The sequence below is a fragment of the Cynocephalus volans genome, chromosome 9 (assembly GCF_027409185.1).
Source record: "Cynocephalus volans isolate mCynVol1 chromosome 9, mCynVol1.pri, whole genome shotgun sequence".
NCBI lineage: Eukaryota > Metazoa > Chordata > Mammalia > Dermoptera > Cynocephalidae > Cynocephalus > Cynocephalus volans.
The window spans coordinates 71,387,525-71,408,424 of NC_084468.1; the positions used below are offsets into that span (position 1 = coordinate 71,387,525).

Sequence of the window (20,900 nt, forward strand, 5' to 3'; positions counted from 1 at the left end):
ATTCAGAGAAGAAAAATCATTCTTATTTCAAAGAAGGAGGAAATGAACGACAGACTAACACCAGGCTGAAGTTAATAAGGACATAAGTGCCTTGACTGTAACAGCTTCTTGCGAAATGGGTGTGAGAAATAAAGATGCTGCAGTCACTGCTCTGGTTAAAGGCCAGTGAGGCGTCCCTTGTCTGGAAGCTGTTAGAGGAAGTCTCGGTATTTACAGAATCCCTGACGGAGTGAACACACGAACGGATTGTGGCACTTGGCTGAGTGCACATCACCCAGGAAGGCAAGATGGTGCAGCAGAAACACAGACCTGTGGAGTCAGAATAAACAGGATCCCAAATCCCAGCATTTACATGTTCCTTATGAAGCCTTCCTGACCCTGGCTTCCATATCTATAAAGTGGACATAACAATCCCTGTACCACAGAGAGTTCATGAGCAGTAAATGAGCAAATATATGTCAAAATGATACCCTGGGACATAGGGGGAGTGGAGTCATGATTGTTTCCTTTCTTGCCCCTGCAGAGGTCGTGCCCCTGGCCACAGGACATGCTCTCTTGGCTGCTTGGAGGGAGGGGAGATTAAAAAGTCCCCATAAAAGTTTGCATAACTGTAAAAAGAAAACAGATCAGAGAGGCTGAATTACACAAGTCAGTCCTAGGAGTTACTGGCCGTTTCAGAGGCCAACTCTGAGAAGGAAGAATAGAGATACGCTGTGTGTAAACACACTAATGAGAATTTAACGTATGCCAAAGGATTACTATATCTCGGCATCCTAGACCTAGACGTGAGCTTAGACATCATCTTGCACAACTTCCTCATGACAATTGAGAAAACGGATGCTGCCATAAGCCAAATGACTTCCAAGAGGGTCAGGAAGTTGGCTATTTGCTGAGCTGTTTCCAGAACCTTTATGACCAGACTTCAGCCAAGCTAAGCACCCCTTCCTCTATACCACTGGGTCACAGACCACTTTGAGAATCTCACCCTAATACCCCATGTCCATAACTACACATACATGATACTTTGCACACACTTTCAGGAGGTTCGGGGTCCAGCCACGAAGTTAAGAACCCCTGTGTATTATGCTGCCTTCCGAGTAAGGAATTTTAGTAATGAGAGATGCAGGGATTGCTGAGAAGTCGGGCTGCCAAGCAAGCACACAGGAGAAATGAAGTCAGGGCCCGGAACACATCCCTGCCCTGGGAAAACAGGTGAGTTGCTTTCTGTGCTAAGATAAAAAATAATAACATTAGTTATTTAATACTTTCTACTTGCCAGGCCCTGCACTAAGCACTTTCCATATCTTATCTCATGTCAGTCTTCCCAGCCCCATGAAGGAGGTATGACTGATGTCGGTAGTAAGGTCCAGGGGCCCGATAGTCGGCCTCAACCCACCCCGTCCTCTTACCACGTTCTTGGCTCTGCCACAGGAAAGAATTCAAGGACAGTGTCACAGTAGAAAAGGAGGACAAGTTTAATACAGTGACTAAGAGATACAGATTTCACAGAGAGAGTGCGGCTAGCTCCAGAGACTGAGCAGGGCCCCCACCAAGTTTAATACAAAAGTAAGAAATACATAAAAAGTTCAGTACAGAGTGCAGGCTGGCTCAAGAGAATGAGCAGCTACTTGCTGAAAGTAAGTTTGACACAAAAAGAAATACACAGTCCACAGGCAGAGTGCAGGATAGCCCCTGGAGAGTGAGCAACAGCTCCGCCTTCAGCTGCAGTTCAGCTTTCATAGTTCGGCTACCTAATGAATATTCAATTAAGGGGGTGGTTCCCAGTTATGTAACATAGTCTTGCACATGCTCAGTTGGTTTCCTTTCAGAGCATGTTCATTGGTCAAATCCTATCACATGTATCAAACATATTCAAGAATATTCTGCGCCTCTAGTGGAAGATCATTTAGCTACCAGGGTTAAATAACCTTTCTCAACTGAGCATGCCCAGCCACTGGATTTGCATAGGTCAGCCCCTTGTAGTCTCATTTTCACCATGTTGGTGCCAAAAATAGGTCTAATTAGCAGCAGTAACTTTCCTCTAGGGGAGGGCCAAGAGGAGGGACCTGAAACCTCGGGAAATGGCTTGACACCCAGAGGCCTGCCCTGTAACTGGAGCCCAGGGAAACAGAGCACCTCCTATCTCATCATTATTACCATTTTATCAGTGAGGAAGCAGAGGCTTAGGAAGGTTAGTAACTTGTTCTCTGTCACATGGGAGAGGAACAAGAATCCATCACAGGCTTGAGGGCTGACTCTGCCACCCGGCTTCCAGCTTGTGACCTCTGAGTTAGAGAATGGATTATGGAACTCAAACGAGAGGATAAATACCGATTTTTATCGTCAGTCATCTGCATTATTGCAGTCAAGGATGAAGCACTAACTACGTGCACTTACAAATCTTCATGTCATGAAAGCAGATACAGTGGCCATTTACTAATGGTCACACTCCCTGGGCCATATCTGGCCTGTGAAACAACCGGATTCATTTTTAAGGCCAAGTTCAGACGTACACTGTCTGTGAAAACAAGCCCCAGGAAGTATGGAACACCTACCTGTTCCATTTGGGGCGACTTCCACGACGACTCTCCCGATTTGGGTGGTCAGGCTCAACCAAGCCAGCATAACATTTCAAACTAATGTGGATATTTAGGAACTAAAAACATGAAGGCAGGGGATTCTTTTCTCAGGTTTTTGTTTTTTCTTTGTGCCCCCTTTTCCAATCTCTTTCTTTTCATCGGGAAGATGATTTTTTGCTATTTTCAAGACAATCATCTTGAAGAATGCCTATTTTTCATTTGAAGTATGTTTATATCTAATAGGAGTTATATTTAACTTTTACAAAGCTGTTCCATAGACATTACCTTAATTGCTCCTTAGGAGAATGAAGGAGGTGAGATGGAGAAGACAACAATGATTATGATGATGATGAAGATGCCCATTTTGCAAAAAAGGAATTTGAATATAGTAATTAACAAGATGGACTAATGAGTGCATGAGTTTAACTGAAGCCGGGTCCTCTAACACCAAATCCTGCTCTTTCCACTACATAACTTTGCAGAGAAGCAAGGCCAAGTCCTTAGCAGGAGGACAGAAAAAATGGCAGCAATAAGAATGACCTTTACTTTGCCATACAGTTATTATTAAAACAGATGCTTCTAGTTAACATGAGCATTCAGTGCATAATTATTTGTGGTATCGTGACAGCTGAAGTTTTAAGAGAAGACCTACAAAAAAATGATTAACAGTTTTTTGTAAACATGTCAGGCCAAAGTCTGGAGAAAGAGGCTTCGAGGGCTTATGGAGAAACCAGCTTTGCCAGACCACTAGGAAACAGTGTGCCTCAAACAAAGTGGTGCCTATTCTTTTCATGTTGCATCCAGCAAGCAAGTTAAACCTCATGAGCTCCTACGCAGTCAGAAAACTCAAGAGAAAACGTGTTTGGTTTCACAACTAATATTAAAACTTACTTCTTTGCTATTTCAAATCTAACCTTACTGCTGTGCTCTGCTGTTTGGCCAGTAGTCTCGTTCTTGCTCACTGCTAACACCCCTGACCAGTGGCAACGACTCCTCATGACCCCTGCTTTACTGCCTTCAGTCTTCCTCTGCTATGTTGCAGGGAAGGTCCCAGTGGAAGATTCTGCCACGTGCTTCCCAGACCAGGCTGTGTGCTGGACTCAGCGCAGTGCCTGGTTAGCGATGCTGACACGTGATTCTGGTCCAGTAGCGTGGGATGGACTCTGGGTGTGTAAATGTTAAGAGGTGATCCGACACAGGCAGCTCTGGAGACACTGTCGTACATGTCATTCCACTCTCTCTCGGTCTTTCCTAGTAAGCCTTCTTAGCTCTTTGCCCTGCCCTGCTCTTCTTCCTGACTAATCTCATCTACCATGAGATCTGTAGCTGTTATCAGTTGATTCCCACCAACAGCCTTGTCCCCCCACAAAGACGAGTAGAAGTTTTATGGGATAATAAAAGCCAAGGAACTCTGAACTGCCTTAGAATAGTAACTCTGATATTTAGTATCAAGAACTTGCTTTATGACACAAAGGGAAAATAACCCAGATTGAGAAGGCTGTATAATTATGGCCAAATCCCAGTGGAATTATGTTGAAACAGCAAGGCATAGGTAAATATTTAACTGGAATCTGAAGGTCTTTCTGCTCTCTGATTAACTGGGAGGTTAATGATGTCTTTGCTAATAACACAGGAAATCCTATGACTATCCTGTGGTGCAAAGACTGTTAACTGACAGGCTAGAGTAGGAAAGGGCTGACCACGATATCTTGCAACAGTGAAGAAGACAAAGAGAAGACAGGTAATAGAATACTGCTGAAAGAATGAATCAGCAGAGAAGTGATGGCTAAAAGCCATAAGAACGGGCAATAATGTCTAGCAAGTGAATTTAAATATGTGGTGGGGAAGGCCACTTTTTAGTTTTTGTATAGCAAGAGTGTTTTGTAGTTCTAGTTACTATGGAGTCTTATTAATTAAAATATTCTGCGCATTAAATATTTTCCACAGGTTTCTGTCTACAGAGACATTCTGTCTTGGAAAACCACTGTCATATTGCTAGCTAACATTTGTGGTGTAACTTATTTAAACACAGTAGAAAACTTGCTTATAATGAACAAGTTTTTAAAAATTTTTTCAAACTTGAGTGTGTTTAAGAATCACTTAAGGGGCTTGTTAAAAATGTCACATCCCTAGAAATTTGGATTTACTAGGCCTGAGAAGGGACTGGGGAACCTGTATGTTTAAAACACCACAAGTTCTTCTTAAGTGGTGGTGGGGGAGGACTGTAAAAAATGAGAGGAAGGGGTCCAGGACAGCATTACTCCCAGTGTAACTGCTTTTATATATTTATTTAACAATCAAAAGATCCATATTACAAGTTTTCTTGTACTTCTGGTCTTCCTAGTCTGTGAATTTCTTTTATTTATTTATTTGTTTATTTTTTATTGGAACATAGCTGGGTGTACATATCCATAGAGTACAGAACTGAATATCAATACCTGTATGCAATATGTGATGCTCAATCAGGATAATTAGTATAGTCAACATTATACAATGTAATTGATTTTTGTGGTCCTCTACCAATTCCTCCCTTACTCCCCTCCCCCTCCCATTTTTCCACCTCAGTTCTCTTCTTTTGAGAGTTTAATGTATTATTGTATTGTTGTATCTCTCCTTCTGTTTTTATTTTATTTTTTAGCTCCTCTAATGTGACTTCTTTTATATCTAAATGGTATTTTTCCAACTCCCTTCCTAGACACTGATTCCTCTGAGAACCAGATCAAAACAGGACAGAAAAGGAAAGTGGAATTCACTCAGAATCTTTTCATCCAGTGAGCTTGGCTTCTTTTTGGTACTGTGCATAGTTACAGAGCCAGAGGGAGTTTAAGAGAAGTTTGAATAAGGAGGAGAAAGTAATTACGAAGGGAAATCATTAGATAGGAATCGCCAGTGGTGAAACGAAAGACCTAAAACCACAGAGATGCTTGCCCAGGTATAGCTCGCAGAGGAAGTGCTAGTATTCAATTTCAATTAAAAAAAATCTGTTCTGAGAATCTTGGCCCCCTTGGGGGTGCAAGAAAAGCATCTGATTCAGGGCCTGAGCTCGAGAAGTCCAAGCACGTGATCTGAGAACAAGTTTGTTTGTTTGTTTGTCTTCCTCTCCCCCAAAGCAAGCAGAGATAGAATTATCACTGGGTCTGGAGAAGCTGGGGAAGGCTGATGGCAGGGCATGGGATTCTTGTCCAGAGCATAGAAGTAGAGCATTCTAGGCAGTTGGAATAGCTTGAGGAGCCGCCTAGGGGAAGAAAGTGCAAGGCACAAGGAACAGTAAAGACATCAAAGTCAGGCTTACGGAGCAGGAGGCAGGTATGTTGGACAGATGCACCTCAGTGTCTCTCTGCCATGCCTACAGACATGAGCAATTAGCAGACAGAGCTAATTGATTCCAGAACATTCCTGCTGCCTATATCTTAGAGTCCTTCACAAGACAGTGTACAGATGCTACCACCATTTGATCAGAGTTGGCATATGATGTGAACGCTATCTACTGTTTGAGAAATGCACAGAAATAAGAATAAACTGTACAGGTAACATGCTGTCCATTTCTGAACATTATAGATTTGCCTCTGGCCACAAGGATGAATGACCCATTTATACCAGGAGAATCAGTGTACATGTGTATCAGGATATACACAGAGCCGCTGCTGCCTGTGTGGGTGTGTGTGCATCATTAAAGAAAGAAAAAATGTTCCCGTAGGATTCTTAACAGAAAATTACTTCTTTAATGAAAACAGTACTTTGGGGAAAAAATCAGTACAACCAGCCAAAATCAGTTTAGCCAATTTATCAAAATAGAATACTATGCTAGAGTCTGAGAGATCCCAAAGCTAAAAATTTCTCCAGGGCAAAGACTGTACTGTAAATATTCTTCTGGTGCTTTATAATGGTTCGCATACCACTGGATACATATGTTTGTTGTCTTGAATAGTGGTAGTAAGGATAAAATTTCTTGTATTTGTTGCAGGAAAAAATACTAGTGAGTAAGGTTCGAGGATAAGAAGTTCTGATGTAAATCCTGGAATGGGCATACTCTGCCATTGCTATATATGAAAATCACATCTATTGTAGAATGTACTGTGTATCTGTTAGCCAAATTAACTCAATTCCTAATATACCACTGGGACTCATGTCACCTGCTTTTAAATCCCTAAATTCCTTTCCTTAAAATAAAACATTTAGAAGTACATTTTGAAAACACACTAGGATATATGTGTGTTTGAATGTATATACTAGGGTACTTCAAAAAGTTCATAGATTCATGTCATCTTTAATATTATTTTTCTATGAACTTCTTGAAGTACCTCATATGTGTTTATTTACAGATTTTGCACTGCTGTATTTTGTAGATAGATCTATACTGAGCAACAATATAGATCAGTGGTTCTTAAATTATAAGGAGTCATCTAGGTGTCCTTTAAGAATGCTGCTACCATTTGATCATTTAAAAATGTCGATCTGACTCAGTAGGTCCAGGTAGGTATTTGAGATTTGCCTTTCTAATAATCTCCCACGTGGTGTCAATGCTGCTGGTCCCTGTCCCACACTTTGACTGCCCAAGACCTAGATTATGGTTAGGAAGTGTCAGGACAAGCAAACCTGGGTACAAATCTACTTTCCACTCTCTGTGTGTCTTTAGACAAGTAAACTAACTTCTCTGAGCCTCAGTTTTGACATCTTTAATATGATTATGATACAACTTATCTCATTGGGTTTTGGTATTATTGTGATAAGACTATGTCAGTAGATGATGTCTGTGAAGCACTGGGTTTCCTATATGTCAATGATCTGACATATACACCACTGTCTCTATCTCAAACTAAATGTTGCTAAATAGCAGGACCTATGTCTGACTTATGCCTGGAGCACTATGTGCCTGGAGCACAGCACCCAGAAGGATAATGACAGCGTGGTGGAGTAGGATGACCAATGGGTTAGGAATCAGAAGGCTTGGATTTTAGTCATGGCTAATATTCGGGAGGCTCAGATAAGATCATGTATGTGAAGACATTTTGAAAACTGCAAATCGCTGTTTGCACGAGTGTCCAAGTACCAAATAAGTTGGTGGAGAAAACCTGCACACTATGTGGTGCTGCTGTGATGACAGTGGCTTACGCTTGTGCCTTCCAAAGCACTTCCATATGCCTGATCTCTATTTACCATTGCTCTCTATTTAATACTCACAGCAGACCAGACTGCCCAGGGAATCAAAGCTGATAAAACTCTTTTTACTGCAGACATGAAAACTGAGGCAAAGAGGTTAAGTGACAAGGGCAAGTAAAAATCATGAGCGAGTCCAACCTTGTCAATTTATAGATGAGGAATGAGGCTTGTCTCAAAGACTGAGTGTTGACCCTCATCCTCTTCCCAGTCTCCTCAGAGAAAAGACACAGAGAATCCATCACAGAAAATGTTACAGAAACCAAAGTTGAAGAAGTGGACCGAACTGCACAATCCGGTGGTGACGCACACGCATTCTGCTCTGGTCCTAGACTCCAGCTTTCCTACTGACTGGCTGACCTTCAGTGAGTGACTTCAGCTCTCTGTGCCTCAGTTTCCTGGTTTGTGAAAATGGGATACTAACAGTACCCAGCTCATCAGGCTGTCAGGAGGATTAAATGAGTCCGTATTTGAAAACCCCTCACTTAGAATGGTGCCTGGCATATGGTAAGTGCCTCAGGAATGTTAGTTCAATAAAAGACATTCCTTGGCCCTGGAGAGAGGAAAAGCACTATCCCTGCCTTCCATCCCCTTTGCGCTCTCCTAGATATTGTAAGATGTGGGTAGCTCTTCTACAAGGCTTGGATAAAAAGAAAGAAAAGCAGAAAATAAGTTACGTATCTAAGTGACGGAGTGGGAGGGCTGGGATTTGAATTCGGCTCTATGGGACGTCACAGCCTGTATTCTTCTTCCCACTGGACTCTCTCAGTCATGGACTGTTAATCCTGGCTGGCAGAATGGACAAGCCTTGTTCAGCAATAAAGGGTAAGCATTTTCCTAGTTAGTAATTATTTTTCAATCAGTGATTTTCTAAGTATGTTGCTTTTATTTAATCGTATATTAATCAAACTTTATCAAATAAACCATTTTGGCTACTTTAAAATTTTGATCAGAGGAATAAAGATGATGATTATGAGTTACAATATACCTAGAAATCTAAAAAGGACGCATCTTTTTTAGAGTGTAAAATGAATTTCAAACTTATAAATATCATATTTACCTTTATTTAAGATTCCAGCGTCTTGGACAGAGGTGTTATTGAACACAATTTCTTGTCTGCAAGCAAATTATATATCATTACCTTTGAAGAACTTGGAGCTCTTCTAGAGATCCCTGCAGCTTAGGTATTTTCTTAATTCTAATATATAAAAAGGAAGTTAGGAGACAAAATTATTGAAGTAATGAGAAAATAAAATATATAATTGATAAATATTGGCAACTACAACAAAAATCACACTTAAAGGGCCTTTCGCAAATGGAAATAATTTAAATATTGAAATAGTAGTGTGGGGCCGAGCCCGTGGCGCACTTGGTAGAGTGCTGCACTGGGAGCGTGGCGACTGTCCCGCCGCGGGTTCGGATCCTATATGGGAATGACCGGTGCACTCACTGGCTGAGTGCCGGTCACGAAAAAACGACAAAAAAAGAAAAAAAAAGAAATAGTAGTGTGATGAAATTGTCTTAGTGTTTTTGGTTTTTCAAATTGTGTTTCATGATAATTTCTAGAATGGAAATCTTAAAGGAGTTCCAGGTTATGACACTCATTTTGTAAGAATATCTTTGTTTAGTGTCTGTTTAAATCTACCTCACAGTGGTTTCTGATACATGCTTTTTATGCCCTAGAGTGATTCATAAGATAAATATTTCATCTCTATGAGAGAATGACTACGGTAATACCGCAGATATTATAACTTCTGTGCTTGATTTAACTTAAAAGTTGACTGACTTACTAGGGAATTAAATTTCATTCTTTGTCTTGGGGCTTGGCTGGCTAGGTATAAATTTTAACAAAGTACTAATAGTATTTAGAGGGTGTTTCAAGTATCATTTAGAAAACATTCTCTTAATTTGAAATAATATTAAAAGTCAGCAATCAATCTTACTTTTACCTAACTTGAAAACCTGAAGTCATGCAATTATAGATCACATTCCCCTTTCATCTAGTAATGCAATTTTATTTTCTGATAATTCCTTTGTGTATGTTCAACACAGTAAATACACAGTAAAGGAAGTGGAACAATTTGGGAATCGAGGCGTACATTATCATTCAAAGATGCTTTCTTGGTCTGGCTGGTTAGCTCAGTTGGTTAGAGCATGGTGCTGATAACACCAAGGGCCAGGGTTCGATTCCTATGTCAACCAGCTGCCAAAAACAAACAAAGAAAAAACAAACAAACCAAAAAGATGCTTTCTTCTTAATCTTTGAGGTATGATCCTTCAGTGAGACTAGGGAAAGTGAATACACTTTTACTAATAAAAGCTAGTCATGATCTGTTCATGAGTGATTCGGGGTTGCTTGTGAAGATGGTCAGAATTAATAAATGACTAAATCACAATCCAGTTTGCTTACACATAGTAAACATTAAATATGTCTTCAGGAGCTATGTTGAGGACTTTTTTCTGCCCTTTGATTTTTAAATCCTTTCAATTCCTTTTGAATTTGAACATCTATTCCTCCTTTCAATTTTTTCTTTAAAAATAATTACTTTCTTAAAGAGTTTTTGGGGTGATATATGCTATGGAAATTGGAATGAAATAAAATAAGAAAATCTAGTTTGTTTTTTGAAATGTGGATCACAGGGAGAAGAAAAATTGTTAGTTTTATTTTGAGCAGAGAAGAAAATTGGTAAAAGAGCTAGATTTTCTTGCCCACGATCTCACAAGAAAAACAGATCTCAATTAACTTAAAATAATACGTTGTACCCAGAAAGAATTAGGGAATTAGGCGGATTTACAATATTTATTCTTCTAATGAATGGCAGGTGAATGCATATGTAAGGCTTAGTGATGGGTAGTTAAACCAAAGGCTTTCAATGCTCTTATCATATGTGAATAACTGTTATACATGATAAAGTTTCTAAGAGTGTGGGTTTTTTTTTAATAGGCAGGAAAGATAGCATCTCAAATGATAACAGAAGGATGTATGAATGGATTTATTGACCAGATTGATGGAATAGTCCATTTTGAAAGTAAGAGGTTTTGTATTTCTTTCATAATGAAATGGCAGTGAACTGTTGTATATTTGTGATTAAAATATGAACACTTTTCATGACACAGAATCTTACTACTGGAATGAGTTTATTTACAAAAAATATATATTTTGAAGAAGTTATAATCACGAATCTACTTAATGCAGCATTTTCTTCTTTTCTCTTTTCTTTTTTGGGCAGCTGGCCAGTAAGGAATCCAAACCCTTGACCTTGGTTATCAGCACCTAGCCTAACCAAATGAGCAACCCAGCCAACCCAAAGATGCACTTTTTTTTTTTTGGCAGCTGGCCGGTTTGCGTATCCAAACCCGTGACCTTGGTGTTGTAAGGCTGTACTCTAACCAACTGAGCTAACAGGCCAGTCCCTTCTAATGCAGCATTTTCTATGCTAAGGAAAATTTTGGAACTCGGATTGTTGTATCAATTCATTTATTTATTATTCAAGCATTTATTGATCACATACCATGTATTGGGCAAATGGAAATGACAGCTGCATTTCCCGTTCAGCAGCTCATTAAACGAATGATGGAGGCAGACAGGCAAGTGGATCTCTTGACCTTCTCATTGTCTAATACCTTCTCAGCTCCTTATTCTCACCTCATTTACACCCTGGACATTGCTGTACACGGAACTCTTCCACTTGTAAAATTTTAATTTGAAATATCTCACTCTGATCATAACCTCATTCCTGTCTTCCTAGAGGTCTGTCTCAGTTATTCCTGCTTCAACTCTTCCTTCACCACATTGGAGCCTCTGGTCCATTTCTTCCAGTCAGCACAACCCTGTTTTGTCTTTACTTCTCTTCCTATTTAGATTGGATTCTGTCATCCATCACTTTTTTACAGGCACCCCAGAACACTTGCCTGTTGAGTTTTAGTTCCAGCCGTCCAGCAAAAGTTCACCGTGAATGAAGCCATTCTCTATCTTTTCTGTGTCTATACAAAGGGTCTTCAAAAAGTTCATGGAAGGATCGCATTATCTTTTAATTCAGTTTTTCCATTAATTTTTCAAACCTCGTGTTTTAGTAAGCAGCATTGCTGGAGAAGAGTCAGGCACCAGACAGACTGATAATCACCATCAATTCAAGGTCACAGCTCCTCAACACTACCTGGCATGGTATAATTCTCTAGTCCACTCTTTCTCCTACTTTGCAATGACTATTTTAGATTTCATTTTTCTTAAATCTGACTTTTTTGTCCTTCATTTTCCAGCAGAAAATCTTCTTTCCCATTTCACAGGGGTAAGAAAAGCCATTAGTGTTAAATTATTTTAATTTTATCAGATTTATATACCTCTAAATTTTAGATATAGACCTATATGTCTCATTTTTCTTTTTGTTGTACTAGAGGTGGTTTCCATGTCCCTATTCAGGTCTTCCAGTTGTGCTTTGGATCCCTTCTCTGACCACTCTCTTCCTCCACCCACCAAAAAATACTGTTTTAGGGACCTCGGGTTAGCAATTATTTTTGTCTGTTTTCATCTTTTCCTTTTCTTCTGGCTTCTTTCCATCAATATTTAAACATACTCAGGTCTTTCCCATTTTAACAAAAATCCTTTTATCTTTTAGGCCTCATCTTGACTTTTCAAAATATCCAATAGTGTTGATTTCTCACTTCTTTTCAAACACCCCCCACCCCATGCCCGCCTTGACTTCTGTCCTCTTCAACTCCATTTTCCTGCTTTCCCTCCTATTTCTCTAGATATTCTTTGCAGTCATCTTTGTAGATTCTGTTTTGCCTTTAAATTTAAACATTGGAGTTACTTAGGGCTTAATCTAGGCCTTTTCCTCCTCATACTATTGAGTTTTGATAGGTAATCTCATCGATTCCCTTTGATTCTGTTACCGTCTCTATGTAAACAATGCTTAGATTTACTTGTTAGTGCAAATCCCCCTTCTGAGTCTGAGACTCATGGCTTAATGGACTTCTGTGGTGCTTCTACCTGATTGCTTCGTGGGCATCTTAGAATGAACGTGTCCAAAACTGAATTCATTATCTCCTCTTCCTGTATGGCCCCCAGGACCAACCTCCCAACCAGCCATCCCAAAACCGCATTGTTCATTTTCTCCAGCATTCCTTATCCTTGATCCCTCTTGTCCTTCACTGCCCAGCATCTCATCAATTTTACCTCCTAGTTATATCTGGAATTCATGTACTTTTCTTCATTTCTTACTATCAACAATCCTCTTATCATAACCTCTTCAGGTCTTGAGAAAGGGCCTCTTAACTTTTTTTCTCACATCTAGAATTGCTCCTTTCTAGTTTAGTTCCTCTAGTACAGCCAGAATGATTATGGTCTTTTAAAAATGAAAACATAAAAAAAAAAAAAAAAATCCAAAAACCAAGTGATTAAATTATGTTATTCTCTTGCTTGCACTCTAATGAATGGCTTCCTCATTGCTTATAGAACAAAGTTCTACCAAGTCTCCAAAAAGCCCTGCCTAGTACTTTCTAGCTTTTTCTTGCCAATCCAGCCACATAGAAGTTCTTTTCATTTTTTTAAGCATTGTAAGTTTTTTTCCCCATCAGACATTCTAAAATATCCACCCCTCTCCAGCCATCTTCTGTTTGTTCCATGTCTCAGTTTGAGCAACGTTTATCAGTGATGATTTTCCTGACTCTGCAGATTAGATATGGCTTTAAGTAACCCTGAATTTCTTCCTAGCTTTAATCTTATTTCCAGTTGTGCAACTATTTTTCTAAATGTCTGTTTCCACTTCTAAGCTAAGCTTCCCGGTGGTAGGTTTTAAGTCTTTCTCATGTTTCCTGGTATGTCCAACATCTGTTCCAGTGCTCAGCACATTGTAAATGAAAAATAAATAAGTATTGAATAAACAACCAGTATATGATGAGTAGCATAGCAAAGTTGTCACCAAGGGAAAGGACAATTTAACTTCATTTATATCAAGTTGATAAAATATAAAAAATATTTTTCTAGTTTCTTTCTAACCTCAAGAAATTTATTTTTTTAAAACCTATTTATTTGTTATTATTGTTATTTTTTGACATTCTACGATGTTGTTGTGGAGCAGCTGGGGAGAATGGCGAGAGGGGAAGGGGGAAGGAAATAGAGTGGGAGGAGTAGGAAGGAGGGGGCCTGGTCCAGGCCTATGGCACCCCTCATTCTAGCAGAGGAGACAAGGGAGCTTCCAGTGGCTGGTCTGTCATTGTTGGGCTGAATGCAGATGTCACAGGGGTGTGGCTGAAGCCCTCGGTCTCCTACCACCCCAGTTCAGGAGCCTGGGGCATTTGTGGCTATGGCCAGGTGGTCATCACTGGGCTTGGTGTGCGTGTTGTGGGGGGCATGGCTGAAGCCCTTAGTCCCCCACTGCCTGGGCTCGGGAGCCTGGGGCACTTCCTGAGGTGGCTGAGTGGTAATCATGGGGCTGGTTGTGGGTGTCTGGGGGGTGTGGCCAAGGCTCTTGACCCCCTACGACCTCGGCTAGGGAGAACTTGGGGTGCTTCCTGCGGAGGAGGCTCAGTGGTTGTTGCTGAGCTGGGTGTGGTCATCAGGGGGTGTGGCTGAAGCCCTCAGTCCCCCACCACCCCAGCTTGGGAGCCTGGGGCACTTCTAGTCCTTCTAGGTTTTATAGGTGTTCTTTGGTGGTGGTAGACTAGTTAATATCAAACTTTGTCTCTGAGCTGTGGGTATTTTTTTTTCTCTTTCAGTTCTGTGTTGGATTATTCACTGTTCCCACCACTTAAACTCTGCCCTGGAACTAATTTGTTGTCCTTTGCTTACTTCTAAAAGGGGGTAACTTCCTGTGGGAACCAGCACTTGAGCCCTGTAGTTGAGCTAAATTGCTGCTTTGCTGCTGATTCCCTAGGGAAGACTTTTTGTGCAGCTCAGGTTTTAATTGTTGACCTTGTGTATACTTCTGGGTCTTGTGAGGCCTGGCACACCTGGATTGTGTAGAAACTCTGGTCAGAGCCAGAGTCTTTTCAGCAAACTACACCTCCTGTGGTTCCATATTTCTGACCAGTCTCTACTGAGTGGTCCTGTGCTGACTGGGGTGCAGATTAGCTGTCCATGCTGTGCCCCAGTGTTCCCCTTATGGGCCTGTCTCCCCCCCCACTTGTACTCCAAACACTTCCCATGGGATGGGCCATGTGCCGGTCCCTTGCGATGACTCACCGGCATCTGAGTGGCTCTTTTTTTTGTTGTCTGTGGCCCCTCACTCCTATGTTGGTCCCTGGGAACCCTGTTAGTGGTCTCGCTGGCCTGGGGGCCACCAAGGCCCTCTTCTCCCATGTTGCCTCCAAGCAACTTCATAAGAAGGACACAGCAGTGGCTTTTGCCAGCTCTTGCTCTTTGTGCTTACCAGGGCCAAACTTGAAGTGGCTGGGGCTTGAAATGGTGGGAGCAATCTTTTGTTTCATTGTGGTTCTCCTGCCTTCATGAACTCTGTAGGTCTCTCCTCCTCTTCCCCTGAGCTCTAGCGGCCCCAGCTTGGCTATTGTTGCTTTTGTTTTTTTTTTAAAGATGACCAGCAAGGGGATCTCAACCCTTGGCCTGGTGTTGTCAGCACCACTCTCAGCCAGTGAGCCAACTGGCCATCCCTATATAGAATCCGAACCCGTGGCCTTGGTGTTATCAGTACCGCCCTCTCCCGAGTGAGCCAAGGGCCAGCCCTATATTGTTGCTTTTTAATAGTTGTAAATTGGTTGATTTGTGGGAGAGAGTGATGCTGGGGACCACGTATTCTGCCATCTTGACCAGAAGCCCCACTTTCTTTTGGCTTCTTCATGCTGTAGGCTCAGCCTGACCTTTTCAGCTAAATTTGATCTACTTCTCACTCCGACATGTCCAGGAATGCTGGTTTGTGACCCAGCATCAGGGTCTGTCTGGAGAGAGATAAATGAGAGTTCACGGGACTGGATCTCAAATCTGGCTCAGATCTGCCAGTGTTCCTATCCAAATGAAACCGCTCCTGCAGCTTAGCAAGACTCTGCATCAGATCTTGCTTTTCTTTTCTCCTGAGCTAATAGCCTTTCTGATAGACTTCAGTTCAGTTAGAATGCTTTGGCTTCACTAAGTTCATACCCACTCTGGCCTCCAGACATTTTTTCCTACCTATTTGTTGCAGTGTTTCAAAGCCTTGTTTTTTTTTAATAAACCTAATTGGCTTTTATCTATGATTCATAAACTAGGGAAGCCTTCATTCTGCAAAATAGAATGAGAGCTCCCCAAAAGTGGATTTTGTAAGGTGGAAACAGGGAAACAGAACAATAGGAAAAAAAGCTGATTGGTTAACATCAGGTTACTTCAGGTTACTTTTTTGTGTAAAGGTTAAAGCAGAGGGAACTTCCTGATCATGCTGACTCAGGTGGACTGGAATCTCCTGTTTTCAGGGAAAACTGATCTGTTTTAAGATCTATCTGCTTTCTTAAAGTTTCAGTTTGATTATATGGCATTTAGCATGAGTGATTCCAATTGGATTTGTTCTGGTTTGTTGGGGCCTAGCACAGGAGCTCAGTTCAAAATCTTGGCTTTCCATTATATTTTTCAATATTGCTATGGTCGGAGTGGAGGCTGGCTTGGGAATCTCTGCTACACCCCCCGCCAGGCCCCTCCCCCGTTTATCTCTTTCTTACCAAGAAAAATACCCATTGCTTGCCTTACTTACTGTGTATGTGGGAGGTGCAGAGTATGCATTTGCGTTGGAGTGCTCCATAACCCCTCTATTGGCTATAGGTGGGGATTAAAAATCAATTGTCAAATTAAGTTAGAAGGGTAATAATCACTTGTCAAAGCCTTGTTCTTTATAGAGCGGTTCTTGCTTCACCTGTAAGTTCTCTCTTCAACTTTTTAACCGTTAATCATGTAGTGGAGATCTCAGCTTTTAAAATGTCAGGATCATATTTAGTATTGGATGAAGATCCTGAGAATAGGCTCGTGCAAGAACTTGACTTTTCCCTATAGGCATCATTTAATTGTACTTATTCATGCAGGGCCAAAGCCAGTTTTTGTGGCTTCACGTGGCACAGCTCCTTCTGTGTCCTGAGTGCATCCTGAGCCACTGAGAGAGTCCTTGAGCATTTTCAGCTGTTCCCCCCTCCACCGTTTTCTTGGATCTTCTATTGGTGTGGTTTTGTTGGTGTGGTCGATGTAGCAGACACCAATCTGAGGGTCAAACCCTGCTTCCCATCCCCACGGTAGCTCATCCCCAACACAATCAGCAAATGACAAGGCCCTGGTTAACCTGTCCCGGGGATGGATCCAGCTGGTCCTCCTTGTGCTGTGGTTGATGTAGACCCTGCCGTCACAGTCCCTGGCTTTCTCCAGCCCTGGGGCACGGTCGGCTGCCTCACCTGCAGTGGGAATGCGGCTGCAGCCCGAGCCCTGCGCCCGGCGACGCGGGACACGGCGGGGCTGCGGGACACGGCGGGGCCACGCGCGGGAGCTGCCTCATGACATCCTGCTCTCGGCTCGGCTGGGGGTCGGTGCGGCAAGTCTGCGTCAGAGCAGGCGAGCGACTTTTTAGTTTTCCAGATAAAAAAAAAAATTCAGTGGTCAGTATGCTCATAATAACAGTAAAGCATCACAAGGATAAATACAGGGAGACGTCACAATCGCTTTCCGCTCCTCCTTCCACTCCTGATCCAAGCTCCCTGACGTGACACGTGAGTGCGGTAGTCTTGTGTGTCGTTCTAGATGTGTGTGAAGGTGTATAAAAACACACAGAGAGCTTTTTAAAAAGTGAGATTAGGGCATTCTATTTTAAAGTACATGGTGATCTGCAAATTGCTTTTTTAATTTATCGTCCCATGGACATATTTTCACATCCGTAGGTATCGATGTAATTTATTTCATGGAGCTGAACTCTATACCTGTCGATGAACATTCAAGTGGTTTTCTTGTACATATTTTTATATACCGGTACACTTATTTCTATAGAACAGAGTCTCGAAAGAGATATTGTTGCATTAAAGGATGTATGCATTTTGATTCTTTTTTTAGTTTTTATTTTTAAAATAAATTTTTAATAGATTTTTTATAAATAGATTTTTTTTGTTTCATTGACATTTGGTACATTTACCTAAGACATTATATCATGTGTCGTTTATATAATTTTGTAACTGGAATTTATATGTGTATTAGTCAGGGTTCTCCAGGGAGACAGAGTCAATAGGATATGTTATAAATATATGAGAGAGGATTTATTAGGGGAATTAGCTCACGCAGTTGGGAGGAGAAATCCCATGATAGGCCGTCTGTAAACTGGATGCCAGTAGCATGGCTCAGTCCAAGTCCGAAAGCCTCAGAACCAGAGAAGCCGATGGTGTCCTTGGTGTAAGTCCTGGAACTCAAAAGCTGAAGAATATGGAGCTCTGATGTCCACAGACAGGAGAGAAGAGTGTGTCCCAGTTCCAGCGGACAGAGAGACAGCTTTGCCTTTTTCATATTTTGATTCTTAATAGATTCTATCAGTATGTTTTCCAGAAAAGTGTAGCCCTTTAAAATTCCATCAATATGAAAGAATGAGTCTTCAACAACTGGATATTATTGTTATTTTTATCTTTTACCAGTCAATGGGGGAAAAGATTACATTATTGTGTTAATGCACATTTTCTTGGCATTAGTGAAATTTAATATCTTTCAATGTAGGAATATTAGCCATTAGCATTTCCACTTGTGTAAATTAATATTACTTTTTCTTGTCTATTTCTTCCCTTCCCCACACCTTCCCTTCTGCCCTTCCGTTATCAATTTGCAACAGCTTTTGGTAGAATGGTAACTGTAACTTTGTCTGTTATATGTGTTACAAATGTTTTTCTCGTTCTGTCATTTGTTTTTCTGGAAGGCAATACATACCATAAACATTTAAAAAATTTTTATGCAGCAGTATGTTAATTTTTTAGGTTATGGCTTTGAATTTTCTGTATTGACTAAGAAATACTCCTACTTTGGGGTAAAACTAGTATTTTCCTAAAATTTCTTATAATATTTTTATTTATTGTTTTATATTTAGAAATTTAATCCGTCTTTAGTTCATTTTTGTGTATAATTTTAGGGTATGGTCTAGTTTTTTCTAGATGAATAGCCTTATGTAAGTGTCATTTATTAAATAAAACATTCTTTCTGATTGCATTGTGTCTTTGACATACGTTAGGTTCCACATATACGTTTGGATCTATTTCTGTACTCTGGTTCCACTGATGTGTAACAATATGGTCATAAGGAAATTTATAGTAAGTTTTACTGTAGATAAAGCAACTTCTGCCCACCTACTACTATTTTTTTAATTGAATTGAAATGCACATAACATAAAGTTAACCATTTTAAAGTAAGCAGTTCTGTGGCTTATTCACAATGTTGTGCAGTCTCCATCTCTTTCTAGTTCCAAAACATTTTCATCTCCCCAAAGTTGCAGTACGTAACTTTTTGGTTTCTTTCACTCAGCATGGTATTTTCAAGTTTCATCCATGTTGTAGCATGTAATCAGTACTTCATTCCTTTTTAGGGCTGAATGGTATTCCATTGCGTGGATATACCACACTTTTGCCATTGTTTTTAATCTTCAGAATTATCTTGGCTCTTCTCAAACACCAGTTCTTCCATATTAACTTTAATAATTTTGTCCTGGCTAGAAAATAAAATAGAAAAAAAAAGATTGTCTTTGGATTTTTTAAAAGAATTATATATTAAGGGGGAAAGACTGATATTTTAATGATCTTGCATATTTTTATCTGGGAATGTGATTTGTGTCTACTCATTTTTTCTTTATTCGATTTTATAGTTTGTTTTTTCCATTAAATCTGGGCCCCTTTTTTGTAAATTTTGTGCTGTTTTGAATGGGATGTTCCTCCCAATTTTTCATTTCTGATTATAGATCACTGGTATACAGAAAAACCAAGAAGATTTTGTTGTTGTTTTCGCTGTAAACGATATGTAATATTTGTCCTTCAGAGTCAGGTGGAGACAGCAGCCTTGAATGTATAAATAGACTTGCTTTCTCCAGCAGGTGACAGTGTCTTGTGAAATCAGTAAACATTAATAATGAAAAAACAGCTTCAGTGAGCCTGTCTCTTTTTAGTGCTGGTGGCGTGGTTGAGGTTGTTCAGTTGGTTGGTTTTATTTTATTTTCACGAGTAATAATAGGATAACATGTATCTGTGTATACAAGTGTATGTTTTTGTTTTTTTACACTTTGTGCCAGTGATTTCTTAACTATGAACTTAATTTTGATAACCAAGATTTTGGAATAAGCTTTTAAAAATTAATATTACTATATTTATCTTTTTTGTTATAAATACAGAGGAGTAATTTCAGTTTTGTACATTCTTTTCTTCCTTTTTTTTTTTTTTTTTTTTTAGCACGAGAAGCCCTGCCAACGTGGGACAAACAGATCCAATCACTTTGTTTCCAAGTGAATAACCTTTTGGAGAAAATTAGTCAAACAGCACCAGAATGGACAGCACAAGCCATGGAAGCCCAGATGGCTCAGTGAATCCTTGTAGAACTTCTGTGCACAACACATCTTTTTCATGTTGTGCAGATTAGTTTCACTATCTCTTCAAAGCATTTGCATCATGGTCTTATACATTTCAATTCCTTTCATGCTGGATTCCATTTAAAGACGAAATTATTAAAACAGGAAGTACAAGCATTTAAAATTATGTAGCGCTCATATATTCAGGGTCTCTGTGTATGAAGCAATCCAGATGTTTTGAAAGCTTTTCCTTTAAATGGAGAAGGTAAAATATCTGTGGCTAAAAGGTTTAGGATTTGTGATAACTTTGTAGTCATGTAAAAACTTTGTTGTGCCTCTCCAAATGTGTTTATTCTAATAAATGGACAAATGAGCCAAATAAAAGTAGTTCTTTGTTTTTAATTAGCAAAGAGTGTTTCTTTTCCCTTCAATGGAGCAGACACTGATTTATACCATATGTTAGAAATACAAAGAGAAGTCATAACACCTGTTCTCTAGGCATTCAAAGAATCACAGAGCCAAGAAAGTGAGAGTAATACTTGTAGTTGCACCAAGGACTAGAGCACACAGGGAGGAGCTCTTCATTTAGCAGAGAGAAGTAAGGGAAGGATCCTCAGCTGGTTATTTCAGGTGTACTTCAAAGAGAAAATGGGGACAGGACTTAAAAAATAAAATTATGTGG

General features: G+C 40.2%; 1 protein-coding gene across 1 annotated transcript in view; it reads left to right on the plus strand.

Annotated features, from left to right (window-relative positions):
- The window catches only part of COPS4 (COP9 signalosome subunit 4), a 98,178-nt gene extending 77,926 nt beyond the window's left edge, over positions 1–20,252 (plus strand). Inside the window, exon 10 of the mRNA XM_063107931.1 lies at positions 20,103–20,252. Within this exon, the coding sequence (XP_062964001.1) occupies positions 20,103–20,236 (134 nt within the window). The 3' untranslated portion in view covers positions 20,237–20,252. The remainder of the gene's footprint in view (positions 1–20,102) is intronic.
- The last annotated feature ends 648 nt before the right edge of the window (positions 20,253–20,900 follow it).